At 41.1% G+C, this 25,123-nt stretch overlaps 1 protein-coding gene across 9 annotated transcripts; it reads right to left on the bottom strand.

Annotated features, from left to right (window-relative positions):
* PTGFR (prostaglandin F receptor) lies at window positions 1–19,973 on the bottom strand. Of its 9 annotated transcripts, none has more exons than XM_027683255.1 (3): window positions 19,865–19,973; window positions 17,739–18,586; window positions 1–2,173 (listed from the first exon to the last, which is right to left on the bottom strand). In XM_027683255.1, the coding sequence occupies exons 2-3, from the start codon at window positions 18,525–18,527 to the stop codon at window positions 1,871–1,873; spliced, it is 1,092 nt and encodes a 363-aa protein (XP_027539056.1). In that variant the 5' UTR covers window positions 18,528–18,586; window positions 19,865–19,973; the 3' UTR covers window positions 1–1,870. The 9 variants fall into 9 exon arrangements, with proteins under 9 accessions (XP_027539056.1, XP_027539053.1, XP_027539058.1 ...); XM_027683252.1 differs by lacking the exon at window positions 19,865–19,973 and adding an exon at window positions 19,659–19,751; XM_027683257.1 differs by lacking the exon at window positions 19,865–19,973 and adding an exon at window positions 19,537–19,573.
* Window positions 19,974–25,123: the final 5,150 nt, after the last annotated feature.

Raw genomic sequence — 25,123 nt, 5'->3', positions numbered from 1 at the left:
AGTTTGATAACTTTAATGAGGCTTTACAATTTACATTCAATATGTATTAGTACACAAAATATAAGAAATCACATATACATATAAACTTTTGTTTGTTTGTTCAACCAGTATGAACCACACAAGCTACATTTATTCACATAACAAAATGGAACATTTGAGCTTCATTCACCGATCAAACATCTCAACAATTTACGGACCAACATTTTTTTTTGCAGCTGCTAAAACAACAATCTCCCATAAGGAACAAATAATTTATATCAACAGATACACTGACATCACACTCTACGAAATGAAAAAGCCAAACAGCACTGACTGAATTGCCTCCAGATTTCAGCAGAACCCACGTGAAGCAACAGTGCAGAACTTAAACCAGCATCAAATCTGTCCACGGCTTATCAGCTCCACGACTGAGAAAATAAATCACATACAGAAATTCTTTAGGGTAAATGAAGCCATTCCATTACAGGGTTATTTAACCCACTTATTTTTCAACTTTTTTAAAACAAAAAGGAAATAGCTTAAAAAAAAAATTGAAATATTTACACCTCTTGGTTTTTTATTTTCTGACTTAAACTATTCTCACATACAACGTGAATTTGTACTTTGTGAATAGTTTTGGTCCCTCAAACTGTTCCCTTGGTGAATCTGTTTTGAACTACTTTGTTCAAATATAACAACACTTCACTAATGTAGTTATTTGAAGTTAAGTAGATAAAAATAAAATAGATCTTTTTATCCCAAAACAACACCTCTCATTTTTTGCTTCTGAACAGCATACAGTCACAAAAACCAAAGCTTCTTTTAGCAGCATTAAAGGTGAAGGGCCTTCTGTGTGAAGTCCTGGAAACCTTCTGGTACCTTCAAATATACTGAATGTCCTCAGCTCTTCGGACACAGACCCTGCAAAAACTGAGCATTCAGCTTTCACAAACAAAACCACGCTCCCAAAGCAGTTCCCTGCAGACGTGTTCACTTGGTCACCCACATTTTCATGAGACACCTGTGACCTTTCACAAATGAAGCAGATGTACCACATGAGCATTTCAGCATGTGCACTAGGGGAACACTTCCAGAACTGTCCTTCGATTCTGGGAGGGAGGGGAAAACTTATTTTTACAGACCAACCACTGCTTTATGCCTGTTTGTTTCAACAAAATTTGTTGAAAGGACTAAAAACTCACCGATAAATCTGAAAATGTAACTAAGCAAGGTGAGCTGATCTGCTCCTGTGTTCCCACAGGAAACCTTGGGTTTTGTCAGTGAGCTGAAAGGAACACTTACACTGATGAAGCTTGCAGCTCTCCCAAAAACTCATGGAATAATCAAGAGGTCAAGTCAATGAACCAAGCAAAGTGGATCATTTCATAAACTAGGAGCAAGCAAAATGTCTTTTATATGTACAATTGGTAAATTCAATGCCTAGAAGCAAAGAATACCCTTATGGAAAGGACACTAAACTTTATCCTAGAAAGAAGTGACTCTGCAAAGGATTTGGGGTTATCTCTGGTAGAGAAAATCTACTTTTAAAAATCACCTTGGAGAACACTTTTGCACTCGCATCCAGTCTTAAGAAGCTCTCCAAGGTTTGGTGGGGAGTATTTATAAGGAGCCCTGTTCACTTCAGTACCTGGAAGGGAGAAATATGGATGACTTATCATTCCACTATCAGTTTTGGAAGGGATGTATTCCAGAAAGAATTAAAACATCCCAGGGCATCTTTTGGAGTAGCAACATCGAACCGGTGAGTGACAACAGCAAACCACTCACAATTTAAAAAACGTGCCAAACCACTGAGCCTCGGAATTCACTTCAAGGTGCTGCCCGTGCACGAGCGTTGCCTCCACTGTCTCTTCACAGACTGTGTTAAACTTCACTGTCCCATCGAGCTGAGCGGCCGCAGGTTGGTCTGTTTGGAACTCGGCGACTCGGATATCGCCGCGACCTTCAAGGAATTCTTGATGGAGCTGAGCTCCCACACGTGCAAGTTCACGATGTGAACGCCACAACATCCCCTGGTGATCTTGTACAGGTTCCTGAGCACGGCCTTCCGGAGGAGAATGTACACCCAGGGGTCTAAGATCTGGTTCCACGTGGCCATTCGGAGGGCGAAAAGTATCGTTTCGCACGTCTCCTTCGAGCGGCTCTCGTTAATCCCAATCCTGGCCATGGTCACCTGAAAACGGAACGTTTTAAAATTATGCATCAAAAAAAATATGCCAAGAGAGCACACAAATCACCTGCAAATGGAATATTTTCAAATTACACATTAAAAAAAAACACACCAAGAGAGCACGTAAATGAGTGAAATCGTTCCAGCTTCGTTCTCTGATCTTCACACCTTCCCAGCATCAATGCCTCCCAGTTGTAATGTGAATTCTTTCAGGCATATAACATTTATCATCCTAGAAATCCTCTCATGGTTTAGACAGGACACACATGTGTCTTTGCTGAATTACTTCTGCTGAACTTTGAGCAGATGATGGCAACCAGTCAGGGAATACCCTCCAGAACCAGGGACTGATTTGAGCAAGAAATAAAAACTTAATCCAGAATTTGAGCTAACAAGGCATGCCAAGACTGTTCTAGGGATGGGTTTTTTCAAGGACAGAGGCCACTAGCAGGTCAGAACATTATTATGAAAGGTTTATTCACATCTTCCTAATTAAAGGCTGCAGAAGGAATAAAGCAGCTTGATTTCAGCAAGAAGATTCATATGTTTGAAGCTGCAACAGAACATAATTTATTGACACCGGAGGATTTAGAGGTTTATAGGAAAATTTAAGCCATGGTGACAAAAGCCACCAACACCCCTCCTCTTGCCAGTGGAGACACAGATGGGTTCCTGTCCTGAGTTCCTGTGTGAGGAAAGCCTGACCTGCAAAGCCAGGAATCTTGCCATAAGGTGGTAAATTATCTCTCTCTCTCATTAATGTTCAAAGCACACGAAGACTTTTTTGGTAGAAAGATGAAACACTGTAAAGCTTTCAGTTCCAAAGCCTTTAAAGCAACAGTTATTTAACCAAGAAACAGGGTATTTTACAACTGATGCTACAAGTACACTGATTTATTGGGCCATGAAAGTTAGGGTCAGTCTGTCCAAGTGCAGAGAGCTGTATTTTCAAAAAGATACACTGGGAAAAAAAAAAAACAGCAACAAAAAAGCCTAAAATGAATGATGAGAGAAAACTAAAGCTCAATATTCCAGCAAACCTATTTTACTCCTTTTTAAATGCTTCTCTGTATTCCCAGACCCTACCTATAGCTTGCAGGTCACCACATCTGAGTCTAAACTTGAGTGGAACAAAGTGAATGCATAAAAGGACACTGAACTTGTTTGATTAAGCATCGGATTGACCATTTCTGTGTGGCATCTATGGGAGCAGCACAGAAATCCCCCAGGAACGTTGCTGAGGAAGCTGGTAGGACTGGCAGAAGCACAGCTGGGAACTGGTGAGAGGAGGAGGAGGAGGAGAAGGAGGAGGAGGAATGTCTGAGCACCAAGCCAACACAAACACCAGCCAGTTCCCTGAATCTGCTTTTCACCCACAACCACTGGGCACATTCCTCTCTGACATCAGCAGCCCACCCAAACTTGAACAACTCCTTTGGCTTCTGCGTGGGATGTTTTTTTTCAGGGCAGTCTACATTTTATTTATTAGAGGTCTAATACCACAAGCCAAACTCAGAATATTCCTTGCTCATTCAAGTAGGACTGGGCAGCAAATGGGAGCTCAACAGAGCTCACAGACCAACATCCTTATCCCACACAGCTCATGCTTGACTTAATCCAGACATACAGCTTCCTAACCTGCTTCTTGATGGACTTCAACATTCATTTGTTGTTCCTCTCTCACGTTCTATAGTTAATAAATGTCAAATCCAATGCACTTTCATGCTCAGTAGATGTTGCCATCAAGGAAAAGTAGCTCCATCCAGGTTTTGCAAAGCTGTATTATTTTCTCTCGTGTTACCCAGCAAACTCGTGAGATTCCCTTCCATTTAGAAGTAATCACCTCTAAATGAATCTATTCATTTGCTGTTCAGCTTGCTGGGCCAACATAACATACCTCTGCTTTGATTATGGATTTACATGAAATAAATCAGGGCAAGGAACACTGAAACATAATTTATGGATTCTGAGACTTGGAGAAGCTTCATCCAGAACACTCAAGTTACCTCTTCTGAACATAGAGCTTTATGTACATAGACACTTGCTTAAGCAATTCAGCTGTGAATCCCTGTATTTGAAATAATAAGATAAAACCTAGATTAACTACTAATTTTGCTTCATAAAATACAAATTTTCTAGCCATATTACTTACATTATTTGGGAATATTATTAAGAAATTAAAAAATATTTCCTTTCTTGTATCACTGAAACTAACACAAAATAATATCCCAGATATCTGAAGTTCTGAAGGCTGAGATTACCATATAGAAATGGACTAAGAGAATCTCATTCCAGCCCCGAGCATGAGTGTTTTTATCCTAAAACACTTCATGTCTTCTGAAAAAAACACATCACAAAACTGCAAGCAACTGAGATCAATTGCACCAACAGTGCTAAGAGGTGACCATGTCCTGGAGCCTTTCTAAAACCATCTGGTGATTTCTAGAACAAGACCCTAAACTCCAGCTGAAGAGGGGTAGAACAGCGTGAAGTCAATATAAATTATTAGTGATAAATATAAATATAAATATAAATTATTAGTGAAAAATGTGATAAATTATTATCACATTTTCATAGCCAATTGGTTTCTTTGCATTTAAATTCTTACAGTACTGTTCCAAAATCTGTGTTTGCTCCCTGGGCACGAGAAACTTGTGCCACTGAACTGGCTCAAGGCATCAGCTCAGAGACTGCAAGCAGAGCTCTGAGGCAGGACCATCTGCAGACACAAAAGGCCACTTCTTTCCTTCTCATTTGATTAATAGTGGGCAATAATTAAGTCAGGAAACCAATTCAAAGACTTTTTTCCTTCCCTGTAGATCCACCAGGTTACTACAACAAAGGAATTCTGTTCCCTGTAGCCAGCAGTACACAAATGGGGAAGTGGGAAGGGGAAGGCAATTGCATCATATTTAATTGCCTTTGATGTGCACAAGCTCATATTCATGCAGATTCAGCAGCGTGACTCAAAAAATTAATCTGCAGCTGGTAAATAATAAATGTGACTCGTGACGTTTTCTAACCTATTTAGAAATGTAAGAATTCAAGTAGCACTTTGCTGATTTATTCAGTGTTTATATGAACACAGCTGTAGTATGTCTCCCTGGTTTGCAAAAAAAAAAAAAAAATAAAGAAACTATGTAACCAAGACAATTCAAACTTTCTTTAGAAAAGGAACTATAAAAGCACAACTCTAAAAAAAATTTTTTAAACCAAGGGTACCTGCTTGTAAGATATAAAGTTACTCTGACTCATATTAGTCCTTACTGGTTTAAGGAAAGACATGAGAATTCCCTGTCCCTAAAAATGAAGAGAAATTAAATTTGTATCAAGCAACACATTAAACTTCTCCGTACTTTCTGTCCAACTTTAAGCTTCGCTAAAACCAAGGCTCGGTTTGCAAGATCCAGGAGGCCTGAGGGAAAACTTTTTAAAAACATTTTGAAATTGTTGACTTCTTCAGTTTTGCACCGAGCAGGGAACTGCCATTTCCCCGGGGGGACAAAGCTCAGCGCAACAAACCGAAAAAACTCGCTCCAAAGCTTCACACCACTCTCCAAACGTAAACAGCACTAATTTAATTCAATTTCCCCTCCAACTGGAGCTCCAGGAGAACAACTAACAGGCTGACTGGCTGTGCTGCTCAGTCACATTCCCGTTAGTCCTCAAGGACAGCCAGTCCAAATAAGCAGCAGCCTTCGCAGCTGGGTAGGAAATAAGACAAAAATGCTCCTTTGATGCATTTCAGTGCATAGGCTCTAAATCCAGGTTCTATCCTTGACTTCAGGAAACTGGAAAAAAAGTCAGTCACCAAGAGATTGACGTGGAAAGCAGAGTGGACAAATATCAGAAATTCTCAGCCTTCGGGCTCCACTTTGCTGTGGGAACCTCGCAGACCCTCCCAAACCTCTTCCTCTTCCTTTGGATTTCCCTACAAGCAGTTCCGAAGATTTCCATTGACGGAATAAAGTCCACGGATTTTTCAGTATTTGCAGAGGATTTATATTTTGTCACTAAGGCCTACACATTGAACCCATAGGTGCAAATCCCCTTCTCCTGAACCACACAGGACTCAAGGCAGAACTTTACTGATCGTGTCCCACTCCATGGAAACAAAACAATGTATACTTATTCTGAACTTCCAGAAGTTTTTGGAACTTCCATTATTCATGCTACAAAAGAAGCTGCAGTCTGCTAATAGGCCAGAGATCATACGAGATGCCACTTTGTAGCACTCTATAAACACAAACTTCAAGGAAAAAAAAAATTGCAAAATAGGGGGAGAAAGAACTAAAAATGCATTGATCTTTACATTTTATGCACCATTTTATATCTCCTGAGAACAGCTATGAGAAACACTGACAGCAAATTGCCTGTATCATTGTTATACAGATCTTGCAGTATATAAACCACACATTTGTTGCAACAAAGCTTCATTCTATTTTTTACATGATTCTGTAAGTCAGAGTAAAAACAAAGACTTCCAAGAAATATGCAGTGCACTACTCCTGCCATCAAAATGTTAGTGCACACACTGTTCTACTTATGCCACATAATGCTTTTTATGTTCTTGATCTGCAACATGTTTTTCCCCTAATGTTTTCCATTCTCTTTCCAAAAGACAAACGTGAACCATATCTTCCACTTTTATACGCCACATGGTCGTTCAGCCTAGCAGTTAAATTTTAACTGAGCACAGTAATTTTACAGAAAATGTCAAATTAAAAAGGAATTGTAGACGAAAAAAATACATGAGCAAGTTTTCCTTCACATTGAAGGCCAGAAGGTACTTTTAACAGCACATGCAATAATTCCTTGTGGAAAGTTTTGCAGGAGCAGCTCTTGAGAAGCAGCAGCAGAACAAGGCAATCTCCTTTTCTCTCATGTATACTCCTGTGGCAAAGTAGTAATGCCAAAAATGAAGAGTGGATCCACTGGTTCACTATTCAGTTGGGGAAAAATCTAACTCCCAAAATCAAGTTCTGGTCCAAAACAGGTAAATCAAGGATGGTGATTACTACCTGCCATGATACACATCCCTAAACGTGTAAGTTTGATTATTACCCTGATAAAAACAGCGAGTCTGAGAAAGACCTTTCCCCTGTCAGGATCACAGGAAAAACAGAATCCAAAGAGAAACCAAATGAGAAACTGCCAGAAAAGCTTTGAATTACCAGAGGCAGCTGGGATTGCCAAATTATTTTACAGAAGTTTATTTAGCCCCTGGGACCTCCATATCTGCTCCCCTTAAAATGGAGCTGCACAAACCTGGAGGTGTTGTGGGAATCACCGTCCCTGGAGGTGTTTAAGGTGAGACTGGATGTGGCATCAGTGCCATGGGCTGGGAACCACAGCGGGGTTGGATCAAGGGTTGGACTTGATGATCTTGGAGGTCTTTTCCAACCTGATTCTGTGATTCTATGTTCTGAACAAACCTTTGTAAACTTCTTGAAATGAGATTTTTCTGTACGCAAGGATTTCTCAAAATTACCGAAAAAACCCCGTGAAGAGCCACAATATTATACTCACTATTTGTATTTTATTAAATGCCTTTGGCATTATCATGCTCTATAAAAGGCAGGAATGCAATTACGAAGTAAGCCTCATAAACAGAAGGTGTTGGGGTTTTTTGCACATAAACTTGCTAAGATTAACTGAAAGTGAAGTCTTTATTTTCTGCCAGCTTTCCCTTTAGACACTACCTATTTGCCTCTGTTTTGCAGTAGCATAAATTCAGGTTGGGCTTGAATGAAGCATTCCAGGCCACCTCTCTTTTTTCCTCCTAAATAATCCAGATATTTCTATCTCGGTTTGACAGCCCTTTTTCCTTATTTCCTTTCCTCCCAGTCAAAATTAGAAATACTTTGCTTCAACTAGCTGGTAATGTAATTACTCTCACAGCTTAATTGATAACTCATTTGAAAGGAGAGCTTTGTGGATAAGGATAGAAAAGATTCCAGCATTGGAAAGAGTAGATGACTCACTTCATCATGAAAAGACACAGCATCCACACCAAAGTCAAATAAACAACCTGTTTCCTGAGCTACATGTTTTAAAGTTACAGGAAGGCCTCCTTCCATGGCGTGAGGAATGTGTTCCTGCAACCAAAATATCTTGCACAAAACATTAATTGTATAGATAAAATTAAAACATTCTTTACCCTCCAATGCTGAGAGGAACTTTACAGGACAACTGTAAGGACTAGAAAACAACAGCGTATTTCTAATACTGCATAATAAAGGCCATCTTTAAGTATTCAGGGATGCAAGGACTAAACATATTCATACTTATTCTTCCATTAAGGTCAGCTGGGTAAAGCTTCAAATCCTGGAAATTACCTATTACTTCTCTTTTGTTGCTTTGCTTTTCCAGGTTTTCACACTCATTTGGGAAAAAAATCCCATTTTTAATGGTTAAATAAATAGTCTAATTTATTTAGGAGCAACAGAACTTCTCTCACTAATACCTGACAAATGCCCAAAGAAAGAATCACAAATAACATGCAATACTAGGGAGAAAGAGAACTGTCTGAATGCAGAAAAAAAAAGACAATATACAGACAACCTGAGGAGAGATACAACATAGATTCAGCAACCAGAGGCAAATCTTCCACTTCTGCCTTTCAGAGCATGAAGATGCTCCACAGGGAATGCAGAATCTGCCAGTTCTTACCTGGCCAGTTTTTTAAATTCTCTCTGATGTGTTTCTTTTGTCTAAGAATCCAAGAGTTAGGCTGAACTCTCCAAGGGTTCCTTGGACAGAGGAATGTGATTTCAGAGGAATGTCACATACCCAGTGGTTTTCAGGGCAAGTACCACTAAATCCAGAGATATCCAGACATATTGGAAGTGTTAAAAGAAGGGAGAGAAGAATTTCAGAGTGAGTCAGTCATGATACACAGTGGCCTCTTCACCTCCTCTAGAATTCAGGAATGCAGATGGCTTTGATGTGTGACCAAGCCTGCAAGACCTCTACTAACAACAGGACTAAAAAAAGTCAAGAACCTACTCTATTTTCTACCAGTGGAGAGTCAGACATTCAGCTTGAGTATCTGAGAAATGATGGTGTTCCTTGTATGGGTGTAGGAGTAAAAAAAAAAAAGGTATGTTCAGTTGTAACTATATTTTATGTTTATCATGGATGCAACATACACAGCGGAGGAAAACAAAATCTTCTTGAATATCATAGGATGTCACAGAACCATTAAGGTTGGAAAAGACCTCTAAGATCATCAAGTCCAAGCATTTACTCAGCACCACCATGTTCACCACTAAACCACATGCCCACGTGCCACATCCACATGCCTTTTGAACACTCTCAGGGATGGTGATTCCAGCATTTCCCATTTCAATGCCTGATCACCCTCTCAATGAAGAAGTGTCTTCCTAATTTCTAATTTCCTAATTTCTGATCTAAACCTCCCTTGGCACTCTTGTCAAGTGTCAAGAGTCACAGTCACCTAATGACTTGGTGCTATCTGATTTGCAGTGTTTGAAAACCTGGCTGGAGGCAAAGGAAGACATGATCTGTTGCTTTCATGTTGTTGTTTTTTTTTAAATCACCTTCGTTAAAGTGACTTATTCTATACATCATTCTGGAGAATTAAACTAAGAAGCCATGAACAGAAATATCAGGGCTATATTAGCAATATATTTCTCAAGCTGGAATATACAATTCACAATTACTTTTTTCTTTAATGTTGTCAAATAAATGGAAAGGGACTGTTCTGCAGCTGGACCACCTTTCAGGCGGAGGAGGGAACAGAAAAATCATCTCCATCTAAGAGTGATTTATTTCTCAGTATTTCTGCACATGCACACTCCAGGTAAAACACAGATTCAATTTTATTTCCAATTCACTAATGAACTGTAAATCCTAACCCAAATTGCTACCACTCACATGGATCCTCATCTCCTTCCTGCTTCACCTGCTCTTTCTCCACGCAGTGAAGCAGATGGGAGGACAGCTGGTCACATCCTTCCCAGCACAAGACTCTTCATCCTCATGTCATAATTTTGGTTATAACACTGGTTAAACCCTTTCTGCAACATTCTGCTACCTGGCCACTGCTGTTCCTAAAAGCACATCCACAGAAACCAAAATGGGACAGAGCTCCTGCTCTGCTGGGGGTGGGCACATCAGGAACAGGCACCTCCAGCCTCGGGGAGCTTGCAACAAAAACTGCAATTCAGCAATTCCTCTCAGACATTCACAAATTCCACAGTATTCCTGAGATAACTAACTTCCACTAGAAAGCATTTATCAACACCATGCCAAAGTTGTGAATTAACACCGTAATTATCTCTCAGAATATATGAATCTGTATCACACCCTGATGTCTGCCATTAAACCTGGGCAGGGTGAAGGACTTTCTGGAGTTGCTCCATGTGAGTGTATTTGTCCCTGAGATTTTTCAGCAACAACTTTACCATTTAAGGTGTTTAGATAGTCAGGAAAGAGAACTTTCCTAAAATAACTATCCAAAAATGGTTGTGCTGTGTATGACATTTTCCAAAGATGGTTATGCAGTGTATGATATTTTCAAGTAAGAAAGGCCTGAATAAGTGTAATATCTAGGAAATAGGAAGAATTCTCTTATACCAAACAATGGAATGTATGTCAAACTGACTTTTTAATATCAAGCACAGAATCCAAAAAATTTACCAACTGAATAAATAAGCAGAGGTTATGAATGGCAAATTTATTTGGGTGAAGTTTGGAGAATTTGATTTTTTGAGATGGTAACTTCAAAATTGAGAAAAAAAAATCGGAAGTTTCTGTGAAAGTCACTGACATCTATCTGGAACAATGTACTGTGTTTCAATTTTATAGATCTTTGGTATATATCACCTAAATTCAAAAATTAAGATGGAAGAAATTATGAAAGAAAACCACAACAACATTATTTTGAAAATGCCACGTTCTCACATGACTCACAACCTGCCTTCCCTACTTTCTTCCCTCCAAAACAACCTTATTGTATTCTGATGGCACTGCATTTTCAGAAAAGGCTTTACGTAAGTTTTTCCAAACAGCACAAGTAAACACAGATAACAAAAACTATATTTATGCTTTCCCAAAAGCCTCTGGTAAAGGGCAATCTGTCAATCCCAGTCTTTCTTCCTCCCCTGGTTCATATCATCACTTATCACCACCATCCATTTCTTCCCCAGCACTTCTTTCCTGTTTAGAGAGGATCTCAACTGCTCAGCTCCCTGACTTCTGGGAGAGGGAGGTAAACACTTGAATTACAAATATAGCCACAATTAATATAGAGTTTCTAAGCACTCTGTGATAAACTACGCCCTGGCCCACTCTTATAAACATTTTTTTTAAATGATTCATATTTCTCAGAAGGGATAAGGCCTGTAAGATCTCTATGTACTGTAAAAGAGGAAAATAGGAACAGACCAATTCTGAACAGTACCTTTGAAATTCAGTATCATCTCAGGTGGGTATACTCTAAAATTAATCTCATTCCATTTCTCATCTAACCCAGAGGAAATTTGCCAGCTGTGCCTTTCATTTTATCCAAAATAAACGAAAGATCTCTATAACCAATACTAAAAAAATTCATCTTATCCAAGGGTTTCTAGTATCACAGAAACACATCTGAATAAGTGGATTGAATTTTTAAATGCACTGTATTAAACTCTGTTGCTCTCTCTGCAGACACCTGCAAATTCTTTCCACGGAATATTTTCATGTGGACATACAAAAGCACACTCAAATTGTCTGAGTTGCTGATTAAACCTTATTCCAGGGCAAACTAAGCTGGAAAGACACCTGTGTCTTGAGACTAACAAAAACTTCAATTCAAATGAGTGTTCTCCTTCCTCTTAAATCCTAAAATGAGTTATTTATTTCAGATTACCTTTTGGCCCATAATATCAGCAATGACAGTAACCTTTCAGCAATTTAACCCCGAGTATCAGAGGCTCATTCAGAGGAACTCAAGCAAGAACAGTAATTGAATTGGCACAGTGTTAATGGATGTATTAAGAAACTCAGCAAGCAATCAAAGGATCACGACAGGAGGGAGAACGAGAGCCCCTTCTCGAAAGACAAGCAAACTCATGAGATTCTTCTTCTTTCCAGAGGAACCCAGTGAGCATTTTATTCATTCAAACTGCCCCTCCTGATCTCTTCTCGCACAGCAAGGTCTGGAAGAGAAATAACTACCTACAGTCGACAATAACCATTAATGTATTGATGTTCTGGATTAGAAATAGAGGGGTATCTAGCAGGCCTGCTGCTGGCAAAAAGCCTTTTTTTTCCTTTCTCTATGAAACTGGTTCCTTCATTAAAAGCACTGTGGCAGCAGTGGGCCCCTGAGATGGGCTTGCACCCGTCCTCAGAGGTGCAATGACAGCATCCAGCAAGAACCCACAGGGGTGAAGCATCACCCAGACCCACCAAACATCCTCTGCCAACACATCCCATCTCTGTACAGTGTCAGGAGACAACCACTCTAGCAAGAATTCAATGCCAAAAGCCAGCACAAGCGTAGCAATTATCACTGATTATCTTCTTTAAAATCTGAATCTTGAAAAAACAAAGTGTGTTTTTTCCCTCTGAAAGTTTACAGCAGCATTCAAAGCTGCAGGGTCAGCTAAACACATTTAAGAGCATCTCCTTCTTCAGTCTTCAGAAACATATGACTAATTTATTCTTTTTCAGAAGGAAAGATCACTCTCCCTGCTGACAGTGCCTGTGCAGGCACAACAAGCTCACAGAGGCTGCAGCTTTGACTAAAAACCTGTAAGACAAGAACACACTTGTGCAGAGCAGCCACTGGTGAGATCTGGGGGTTGTGCTGGTCAGGTGGCAAGAGCCTCACTGGCAGAGCGTGGGCCTGCATCTTGGGACACCTCTCTGCTTCTCCTCAGCTGCACCTTCTGATCATGAAAAACCACCAGCTGCAAGAGAATAATTTCTAAGTAACTCTTCTGTAGTAGGGCAATACAACCAGCAATGTTTGAAGGCACACAAAGAGCATTAATAAAGCAACGAGCTTTATTAATACATGATGCCCATCACATATTAATACATGATGCTCATCACACATATAAGCATAAGGTAGCAGAACAGAAATTTAAACTGCCAGCTTATTAAAAAAGATGGAAAACAAGAATGCAGGGAGAGACTTCAAGGGTAACAGGGGCCTGAACCCCTGCCAAAGTGTCACTGTGGACGTGTGGATGTGACCACACATGTAAAACCACCCAAATGAGATGTACACAGACTGCCTTGTACACCAAACTACCTTATACTGTGTGCAACTAGAACTTACTTAGTGTAAAACCTGCAACAAAGTGACCTCCTTTGGCACATATGAACTGAGAGCACCCAAAATACCTGGTGGAGCAAGCAGGGTGGGATGGGGTGAGGGTATTCCAAGGAGAGCCTCCCTGTTAGCACACAGCTGCCCTTCTCACCAGCTCCAGAAGCACCTTTGCTGAAAGGACCACTCAGATCAGCCCCAGCAGCTTCTAGGCTGAAGTGACTCAGTAAATTCTAAGCTGGACACAGCCCTAAGTGCACAAAAACCAGCCATCAAGCCCCACTGCATGAGACAACCTGAGGACATGAAGAAGTCAGAGCAAGTACAGAGAGACACAGTTAGCATAACAAATTGGAAAGGGAAGAGATTACATGAGAAGGGACTGATAAAAATTAATCTAAGCAGTAAAAAAAGCAACTGAATAAGAGTTGATTTAATCATATAAAATGAACAGCTGAGCCCTTTCCAAAAAAAAAAAAAAACAAAAAAATCAGGAGTGGCTATTTTCTGCTGTATAGGGGAATGAAATTAATCAGATAACTGCATGGAAAAAGATCTTAACAAGAATAATTTGAATGTAGAAGTATTTTTCTCAGGCTAAGACTGTGTTCCACACATGAAAAAGATTAGAAATTTCTCTGTATCACAATTTGTTCCTATTCCTCTGAAACAGATCCCTCCTGTCCACAATTACAGGCACTTCTCTTTGCTACTCCAAAAAAACAAAATTTAAAATATGTTTATCCCTCGAGCCCTACAGAATATGACGTACTGAAGTCAGAATTTGCTCACACAAACACAGCTCCAAAACCAAGCCGTTTCATGACAGGCCAGATGTCAAGTCACAGCCAAAAACCAGCTTTATGTAACAATCTATTTCATCAGAGCTGCTCGTCACAAAATGCTCCAGCCCAACTATTTGCTTTGGGAATCCAGCCCCTAGGGACCAAATTTATCCAGCAAAATTCAAATAACCCCAGCAAAGGGCTAAGGCTCTAGCAAGGATGAGAAAAGATGACACTATGCAGAGAAGTTGATGTTACTATCTTCAGAACAGATTTACCTGGAATTACCCACTACAAAGCAAAATTATTTGGACTGTCAGAACAAAGGTGCCTCTGCAAATTGACTACATATATTATTGACTACATATATTACTATAAAACTCAAGAATTTCACTTGTCGCCTTTTTTTGTGAACTCCCCCCCCGCTCTCAGTTCCTCAAAAGCAGATCAGTGTTTCCCCTCATTCTCCTACTTCATTAAGGAAAGATTCTCCCACAGTGGCAGAAAACTTGAAAAAGCTGCTCGTGTTTGAAAAACAAATGAAATGGAGCTTCAGGAAAGAAATCAAAAGGGAAAAAAAAAATCAGAAGGAAGTCCCTGTCCAACAGCTCCAGGCAGAGCTCCACATAAGCCACACCACAGGCTCTGCTTCTGAAAAATGCTACACATCTCCAATAATCTTAGGGTAAAGGTGGTGACGGATTATACACTATATATTATTATCTATAATATTAAGTGTTAGTTATCTATGCATTTACACACACATAAAGGCACCAAAACAACTTCACTACCATTGAGCAGATGCAGAAGTCAAGTTCAGTTCCACACCAGACACCATAAAGGACAATCCAGGGTCTTGGAACTCTTAATGACATCTAAAGGTGATTTTATCACAGGACAGTGGCAATGTCCACATATTAACTCCACTTAGAAAAAAACATGGAATTTATTTAAAATCTAACAGTGAAGTCAATCTGTAGCTGGATTACAGCACTGGGTGGACTTGTTTCTGGTGGCCCTGTACATACACCAATGGACATAACACCAGACTAGACTGAAAACAGAAAATAAACAAAGCAAACCCCCACATCAGACAGGAAATCACACAATGAATCCAAACTCTTGTATCTGCAAACCACATGTGGCATAAACCACATTGCCTTCCTCCACTTTCTCTGCCAAAGGTTCGTTTGGTTTCTAATTGCTTTGGTTTACACTGAGGCAATTGAGTCTCACAAACATTTTGTTCTGTGTACTCTTTGGAATAGAGAACATAGTTAAAATTCACAATTCAAAGACTAACACTGACTTCTAGATTGAACTTTGAGAAAAAAAAAGAAGCAAATGATTGAAGAACAATCATTTAGGTCCTTTCCCCGATAATTTCACCTATGGACACCTGCTCATATTCATGTCAAGAAAGACTTACTTTGGTACATGCTGATTATATTATAGAATATAAATTCATTTATATTCTATAATTCATTTCACAAATTAAAGGCCCTGAGAGGTGAAGATATATCAGACAAGCAGGTTTGAAGCAGCAATTCATCATAAATCATACACCTTGATAAACCCTGGATCACTTTAATGCAGCACTTGAGCAGTATGTTCCTGACAAAGCTTTATTCCACTGCTGGCCAAAAAACCTTGCTAAATTAACACCACCCTTATAATTCTGTTTGTATTCAGTGAATAGAACGCTATCAAAATAAAGACTGGGTAATTCAATGAATTAACTGGTATAAACTCTACGATCCTAAGAGCTAAGAAAGGAAATACCCACAAAGGACCCCATCCTTAGTACAATACGTAGTACAATTAATAAAAATGGAAAGGCATAACAAAATTACCAACACTGAAAACCAACCACAGTAGTTGCAATTTAATGTTCCTTCGTATGCTGGATAAATGAAGCACCTCTTTTGAGTTAAAAAAGTTTACAGGTCTTCTGACACCCAAGGGATTTTAAAAACCAAATTAATTCCTACCTTTGAGAACAATTATTTTACCTGAAAATAAATGTCACCAGAGGATAATGCTTCTTTTTCATGGAATGTAAAGTCATCATTTGAGTTGTTCTCCTTAAAAACCACTCTGTGGCTTGCCCCAGACAAACTTCAGAAGGTGTCTGAAGTCACTGGAAGGAAGTTCACCACAAAACTTGCTATACTGCTCTGACAACTTTGTTTATGCTTTCTACACTACAGCCATGACACTGACAGAAGCCCACATGAATTTAAACTATGCTGCAGAGCAAGACTAGAAAAATTCTCTGTGATATGAACAGAAGTGAAAGAGGTTTTGTGCATTTCAGTGATGCAGACATTCACATCCAGACTTTCTCCTTAAAGGCTGTGATACCAAATTAATTAAATGCTACCTGCCAGATACACCCAACTGCTGCAGCAAGGCTAATATCAGTATCTAATTTAGAACTAACTCAGGTAATCTCATACCCCACCATAGGCAGATGAGATACAGCTGATACAGATCTCAGATGTAAATGTCTCTATTTGTTAGCTCAAACCAAAACTGCTCCTCATTTATCTCCCTAGAAAACTAGGGGACCTGGTTTCTAGGAAAGAAATTGAGATTTCATACGGCTTGTAACTTCACCTCTCTGACCTGAGCAAAAAAATTAATTTTCTCCAGACAGGTTTACTACACTAAAAAGAGTTACAGTTTTGTACTAGCTTTATAATGCCATCACACAACAGCAGCTGTCAAACTCTTCCCTGTATCACAATCCTGGTTCCTTTGGCTTAGAGTGTGCCCTGACAGGAGCAGCACTTACCACTCTGGGAGAGCCACAGCAGTGACAGCAGAGCCCCAAGATACAGCTGGGATGGCTGAGAGAGCACACCAACTGCACACAGCAGCTTTGCCAGTCAGCTGTCCAGATTACAAGCCCATCTTGCTGAGGGCTAAACCAAACGTTGAAAACGTTGATTTTAACCTGCTGCCAACCCCTGTTTCTCAACAGGACTCTAAAGCAAAGCCCTTAACGCCCTGTTAATGGAGTGGAGGATTTTTAAATGCTTAAGTGTTATCTGCCATAACACAGTTCACAAGTATAGCAGTAAACTGTGAAAATAACAACAAATAAAAAAGTTACAGGAACCACAGTACAGACTAAAAAGACTTCCCACTTCAAGATTTCACTGAATTTGTGGACAAGCTCAGTATTTGTTCCGATGTATTCTACCCACCATCCTGCTACCACTGTCTGCTTCACAGCACTGGAAATACAGTCTTCACAGTCCTTATATATTTAGCTTACTCAATGTATTTTCTTTATGCTCAGAAGTGGAGAATAATTACCAAGTCTTTTATAGATGCATAGGTACATGCATTATGGACAATATCCTTTAAAATTAGTATCATTGAGCAAATGGAGCTGTTACCACAGCTCAAGCACTTAAAAACCTGGAGATAAAAAATATAACTTTTATACAGTGATGTGCATTAAACATTGGCAAACACATTAGGCTCTTACCAGGAATGGACTCCAGCAAATGCAAGAAACACACATTATAGCCAAGAGCTGAATGATCATTTCAAAATGATGAGATCTGCCTTGTCTCTGTTGACTTTTAAGTTTGACTCTTAAGAGGGTAATTCCTGTGACAGCATTGCACAAGAATGAAATAGCAAGGGCCAGTAACCCAAGGCAAGAAAAAAGTAAGAGATAAAATCTGTCTTCCCAGTCCTCAACATGTTCTGTTTTATAGAAGCACCAGGTCCTCGATGCTTGAATTTGGTAGGCTCTAAACCTAAGAATAGGCAGCAAAGCTATAAGAACAGCAAACAGACATACCATAGTCAACATCATTTTCACATGTCTAGAAGTCATTTTTGTGGAGTGAAATATTGGCTTGGTGACTCCAATGCACCGTTCAACGGCCATCACACTGCCCAGGAAGAGTGGGCACAGACCAAAGAAAACCATGCAGATGCCAAAAACACTGCAAAGAATGTTGTACTGGTTGAATCGGATCCAGTCTTTATCCGACGCGTACACAAACACTGCAATGGCTCCGTTGATGAGGTGGCCGAAGAGATCTGTGACCACCAAGCCACTGGCAAGAAGCAAAAAGGAGGCTTTTGATTTCTGTCTGAATCTCTGGTATGCCTTCATGAGAATCACTATGGCGAGGCTGTTGGACAGAATTCCCACCGTCATGAAGATTATTGAAAAGAAAACTGAAATTTTCTTCTCCGTGTGGCAGGTTGTGTTCCTCAAGACTCCAAATCCAGCCAGCCCCGGTGATTTTGAACCGTTCATGGTTAGGAAGGGAGGCGCAGCCCTCAAAGCATTTCAGCAGTCTTGCAGTCAAAAGGCATCTGCAATATTAAAAACAAATATACCCAACACTGTAAAAGGCATACCACTGTTCAAATGGCATTTGAAGTAGAAATTCCATAATATCAGCCTGTGGTACAAATCTAATTTTCCGGTTTTCTGTGTGATATGATATGGCATCACGTTGTAAGCGCATCAGTCACAGGGTAAAACAATTATCTGCACGCATTATACAATGCAAATATAGCCTACAGGATCTTTAGAGTCTCTGCATGTGTATGATACACAAAATAACATATAAAATACAAAATGCTCTTATACATGCAGTAAGAGAAACCACACAAACCATTCTGGTGGTTAACCTACGTTAAACAAACGTTTTTGCAACATAATCCTAGAATGACAGCATACGTCAGCTCAGCCACAGTAAAAAGTGAAATACTCAAACTGGAGCATTTAGAGATTACAATCACACTCCATTTCTCTTCTCCCTGTTAAACATTTATTCTCAAAACAATGTCCTAACATCTTCCAAACAATTCTCCTCTCACAATTTCTTGTTTCAGAGGTTTATCCTAACCCACACTAAAGCCTTCGGCTTCCCAGCGCCCTCGCTGAAGCTCAAACTTGGATTTTAGACCAATTCAGAAACCCATTCTGCGAGCTGCTTTGCACTTTATCTCCCATCTCTACTCCCAGGACATTTCTGCTGGCAAAAAAAAAAACCTCCCAGGCAGGGGAAAAAAAAAAAGAAAAGGCAAAGAAAAAGAAAAGAAAATGAAAGATTAAAAAAAAAGACAGGCGTTAATAACCCGTACTACAAACTGCCGCTGAAGTCTCCCGGTTACTGAGCTACACCGGGAACCGCGCACGCCGGAGCCAGGGGCATCTCTGCCGGCCAGGAGCGCTCGACCGGCAAAGTCCAGGGAAACTCCTCAGGCGGAGCCCGGCACCGCACCGCACCTCCCTGCCCACATTCCCACCCACCCACCTCCCCACGCCCCCAACGCGACCCTCGGCGGTGCCGGGGCAGCGGCGGCCCCTCCGCCCTTCAGGGGCGGGGCGGGCACAAGTGCCGCGGTCCCGGCTCTGCCCTGCCCGCCCCGGCCCTACCGCGCTCCCGGCCGGCCCCGCTCGGCCCCATGTGGCTCCGTGGTGCGGCAGAGGCGCTGCGGGAGCTCCGCCGGCCCCGCTCCCACACCGGCCCCGCTCCTCGCTCGGTCGGCGCCGCCCGCAGCCCGCCCTCCCTCCGCCCTCCCCGCCCGCCGCCCCCGGGCCCCGGCCCCGCTCCGTGTGGCCGCCCGGCCGCGTTCCCGCACCTCACCGCTACCCCGGCGCTCCCGTGCCCGCCAGGCTGTCCCGGGAGCCGCAGCCCCTGCGCTCAGGTTCCTCCCGCTCCTCCCGCCGCGCCGTGCCGGGGTGCAGAGCCACGGCGGGAGCAGCTCGTGGGGCAGCCAGGGGAGGGGTTGAGCCACAGCCTCATCTCTTCGCTTTCCACGTGCTTCTTCCCAACTACCGCCTTCGGCAGCGCGCGGGGAGCTCGGGAAGGGGTAGCTCCCGGGAATACTGTCCGGGATGTAGCTGGACGCATCACCAGACACACACCCCTTGCACCTACCAGATGTACAGTGTTCCTTGGACAGTTTCTCCACTGGGGAAATACAGTGAGAACACATCCAGATGAGGCATTAGTGATATTATGGATAAGGCTAGAGAGTCAAAGGTTCTTCCTTTGCCGTCATGTAGTTACGCTGTTAGAACTTGAAGTTATCTATAACTTTTAAGTTCTTTTATTCATCAGTGTCTAGGACTACCAAACGGGCCCGAATGGGAATTTTTATGAAGAACTCATCTATAAAAATAAGCCAAAATATAAAATCAAGGTCAGATTATAAAACCAAGCTATAAAATGTTACAGAATTTGTCATGGGCAATAATGATGGAGAAGTTACATTTATTTCCATTGAGATGCAGCCTTGAGTTGTACTATTCCTGGTGCCACAAGACAATTAATTAAAAATTAAAATTCTCAAACATACTACAGTTTTTGTATACCTTCATACCTTGAATACTATGGGTACAGTTTGCCTCTCCCTAATCCACCAGTGAGGAAATACAGACCAGATAAATCCATTCTTTCAAATAGTATTTCAAGTCACACAGACAGTTAAAAGCCCCACACAATGACCTTCTGCCTCAAAATGCTTGTCAGATTTTGACATTTTATCATACAATGAGCAAAAATGCTCAATTTGGTCTGATTGAGACCTATAAATTCCCATAAATTCTTGTTTAAGATAACAATACAATACAAAAACATCTGAAGATACATTATTGCCCATTGAAGTTCAGGGGAAAATAGTTTCTTTTATGTTTCCCTGCCCAGAAACAAATAGAGATGGAGATCTCAAACTACAAACAGCTTGCTCCATGCCCTTCTTTCCTAGCCAGATTTCTTCACCCATCCCTCCTAAAATGGGATGCAATTCCATTTGAAAAGAAGCAAGACCCTGCAGTCTGGAAGGTAGAAGCTAAAACACCCTTATCAGGTAGATCAAGACAAAGAGAAGAACAGGAAAACCTCAAGATAACTTTTTCAGTGTGCTTATAAAACTGTAGTTAGGGTAGGAAGGGAAAGGCAGGCCTGTAGAGTGCATCCTGAGTAAAGCAGTGCTCTGCCAAAAGGAGGGAGAGGAGCATTTCAGTTGCTGCAGAGATGGAGAAAGAAGGAAAGTAAATACATAAACTTTCATCTCTTTTTTTTCAGACAAGAGGCATCACAGGGTGCTCCTGAACAGGAGCTCGAAGAGCACGTGGTGCCACATCCCAGTTCTGTGCTGTGAGCAATGCAGCAGCACGGGAAGCACTGGCATAATCAGGGTGGATATGTCTGGAGCTCAGCCCTGGACACGTTTGTGCGCTCCTGATACAAGAATAATTGAAATAATGGCTTCTCTGGGGTGGGGTGGTTTTGTAGAGTTATGGCTAATTAGGATGGTGATTTCAAAAGGTGTTGGAGGTGTGAAAAAGGTGTGAAAACTGGCAATGACACCAGCACAACTAAGTTCTTCACCCTGACCAATGGTCAGCTCCGTTCATTTGCTGTTACTAATGAAAACAACAGAAGTGCCCAAAATTGTCCCATCACAGCCTCTGCTGTGGGTCCTGACTGGGGAGCTTTCTCAGAGGGGAAACAGCCTTTTCACAGTTCATACACCTGAGCAGGAGCTGTGGGAAGGGACAGGAGGGATTAATGTCATCTCATCAGGGCAGTGGCTCTTCCTCTCACAAACTGTTTTCCAATCAGCCACGATGGAGCAGGGTTTGATTGAGCTCCTTACGTGGCTGAAAACAAAATCTGCAGGTGCAGGAGCCCCTGAGGAGTATTTCTTAGAGGCTGTGTCACTCTGACCATTCAAAGGCTGCAAAAGGCTGGAGAACTGAGGTGGTGGCATTGGCTTGGCTCACTGACTTCAGCGCTCCTTAATGTGTTGGGGAGCTTGTGTTTGTTGCAAAACCCTGGGCTCCTGGATACTCCAAGAATCAGGAAGATAAATGCTCTTTTTTGCCCCAGGTTTCAACTTGAGTGAAGGAATCAGCATTCCCTGCTCGCGTTCAATGGGTTTAAATTCAGCAGCAACAGTTTAACATATTTAGAGATAAAAAGATATGGAGATAAAAAGACATCTCATGTGCTGTGACAATTGCAATCCACCCATTGGTTACCAAACTCCAAACAGTGGGAGAAAAATGTTTAAAAAACCTTATGGATGAGAAAGCATGTTGCTGGTTGGCAGATTAAGTGTACAGTAATCAAATCCTCAAAGCCTCCTGTTATTAATCCAGAGCATACTCAACACTGATTTTGCACTAAAGACCAGCTCCAAACAACCTTGCTGTAAATGAACAGGCAGACATTTCAGTAGCAACATCAAAGCTGGTAGAATGCAAATAAAAACAATATCTCCTCCTCTTTTTTCATCTACTCTTAAATTTCTTGTGCAGCCTTCAGTAACAGTTACAATATACTTTTATTATATTCACAGTTCTTGTTGCAAAACATTGGAAACCTCTTCTTCTTTGTACACAATAACAGTCAGTGTCATCTTTCCATTTAGTGAAATAGCAGTGATATAAAAGTCTTTATATTTAGGAGACAAAAGTAGTAAATCAAAATAACTACAGATGGAAATTATTAATGTAGGATCTGATCTGGGGCACCTCAGTCAAATAAAACTGTCAGTGAAGATCCTTCAGTTAAATGCCACGTTGTTCAGGCCATAATTGTTGGAGACAAAAAAGACTTCTGAGGTCACAGACATTGACAGAACCCATTCCCATGAAGGGTTAGAGTTGCTGTCTCCCATTTCTTCAAAATGTAGCAGTCCTTCAGGACTTCCTTCTCCTCTGGAATTAGTGTTATTCCTGCCACCTCCAAGGAGCAACTTCTATCAAAGATCCAACTATACAAGATGAATGAAAATGTTCAAATGAAAAAGCAGATATCCAGGTGAAGGTAAGAAAGGAAACTTAGAGCAGGTGGGATTGACATCAGACAAAACTGTACATTTTTTGATGCCTACATGCTGTTCTAAGTATTATATTGCTGAAAAAAAAATAAATGAATGCAAATGATGAGTTCCAAGAGGTCCATGACCAATGCTGAGAGGTTGGGGAGAGGCTTGCTCTGTTCTGAAGCTACGAATAGGCAGACAGCAGAAACATGGAGATGAAAAATTATAGTCTTGGAAAGTCTGAGTCACTCCTTAAGCATTGCTACTACTTCTTGTATTTTTAGTGGTGTTATTTAGTATTCTTATTACGAAATGAGGAATTATTTCCATGTCTTTTTTGAGGTTGTTAACTTGGTTTTACAGCAGATTTTCGGAGAGACCGTGATTCTAAATCACATATAAGTGAAGGACAATTTGCAATCTCATTTCTTTAAACAGTTAAGACTGATAAGGGCTAATTTTGCTTTAGAAATTAATTACACCTCATGTGTGGAAAATGTGGAAGGTGATGATGTGCATAGTAAAATGGCAGTAAGTGCACAATAAAGAATGTCACAAATGCTTAAGCTTTTGAAGGCTCATGCAAATTTAGCAAATAAAGCTTGTTTATATAAATTTAGCAAGTAAAGCTTGCTGTTGTGTCCCCTTAAGGTCCTGGCTTGATACTGTTTAGATAAAACAGTAAGTTTCTGCCCAAGATAGGCAATAGATTTTGTAAGAACACATGTTCTGTCATGTTGGGGTGCAGTTAGAGGGTATAGATACCTGAAGCAAGTAATGGAAGTTGCAACATCTCCTTAAAGATCTGGTCTCAGGATCCTGGGCTTGCTTGATTCTTGAGGAGGGTGGATAAAATACTTGCTGTGTCCTGTCATATTCAAAATATACATATTAAAATATGTTGAAACGCTTCACATTAAAAAAAGATGTGGTTCAGCAGAATGCAGACAACTCACCCATGGCTTTGTCATTCCAATAACCACCACTCTGACCTTCATAGCTCACCATGGAGTAGTTCATAAAACAGTCACAAATTGTGGCATGAGTTGCCTAAATTGGGACACAGGCCAATGCAGTTAAAGGAGGAAATTCCTAGGTAGTTAAATATAAATTAATGGTGTTTTGCAACAAGCCACAAATCCGTTGAGGAGGTTAAAAACACCCCTGTGCCAGTAGGCATTCACTATCAGGGGAGAGTAAAACCAAGAAAGGTCATCAGGAATCATAACAACAAACATGCATCTTTCTGCTGAGATTTCCACCTGCCGATATCTGAAAAGGGACTGTTTGGTCTTACTGGAAGTACAGCTATGAATAATGGTGTTTTATTTTCTAAACATCCCTATCAGCAAGGAAGTTAATTCTTTGTTCCTTGATAGTAAGGCGTGGCTCCTGGCAAGTTGCTGTAGACAGAATAAATGGGAAATATTCTCAATTTCCCTGGTGAAGTTTGGAGGGGGGTTGGGACACAAAGGTTTGCTGTAATTTGTGACATTCGTGTTTGCATTGTAGTTCTTTTCACTAGAAAGAGCAAAGAGAGATTTTTCTGTTTTAACTGATCACTTCTCTACGGTGACCAGAGACAGAACCCAAGGGAATGGCCTGAAGTTGTGTCAGGGGAGGTTTAGGTTGGATATTAGAAAAAGGTTCTTCCCCCAGAGGGTGGTTGGCACTGACCAGGCTCCCCAGGGCAGTGGGCACAGCCCCAAGGCTGCCAGAGCTCCAGGAGGGTTTGGATGATGCTCTGGAGCACATGGGGTGACTCTTAGGGGTGGTCCTGTGCAGGGCTAAGGGTTGGACTCGGTGATCCTTGTGAGTCCCTTCCATTCTGTGATTCTGTGATCTTGTTCTCACAGGAAGAGTCTAAGAAGTCCATTCAGAGGCATTCCTTTAACCAAGGAATTTGGTTAAAGGTACTATTGATAGCAAACAAACTGATTGTTTCTGAGGTCCCAGCAGACCTGCAAAGCAATTCCTTCCCAGGCAGAGCACAACCATCAGCTCATCTGCTTGAACAGCTGAATTTGACTGAGTCATCCTGGCCTGTTAGCAGAGGGGGAGGGA

This window comes from Neopelma chrysocephalum, unplaced genomic scaffold, assembly GCF_003984885.1.
Source record: "Neopelma chrysocephalum unplaced genomic scaffold, ASM398488v2 Primary Assembly neopelma1_64, whole genome shotgun sequence".
NCBI classification, from domain to species: Eukaryota; Metazoa; Chordata; class Aves; order Passeriformes; family Pipridae; genus Neopelma; species Neopelma chrysocephalum.
Note: the sequence above shows the minus strand (reverse complement) of the source record. Positions and strands in the feature narration are given on the sequence as shown.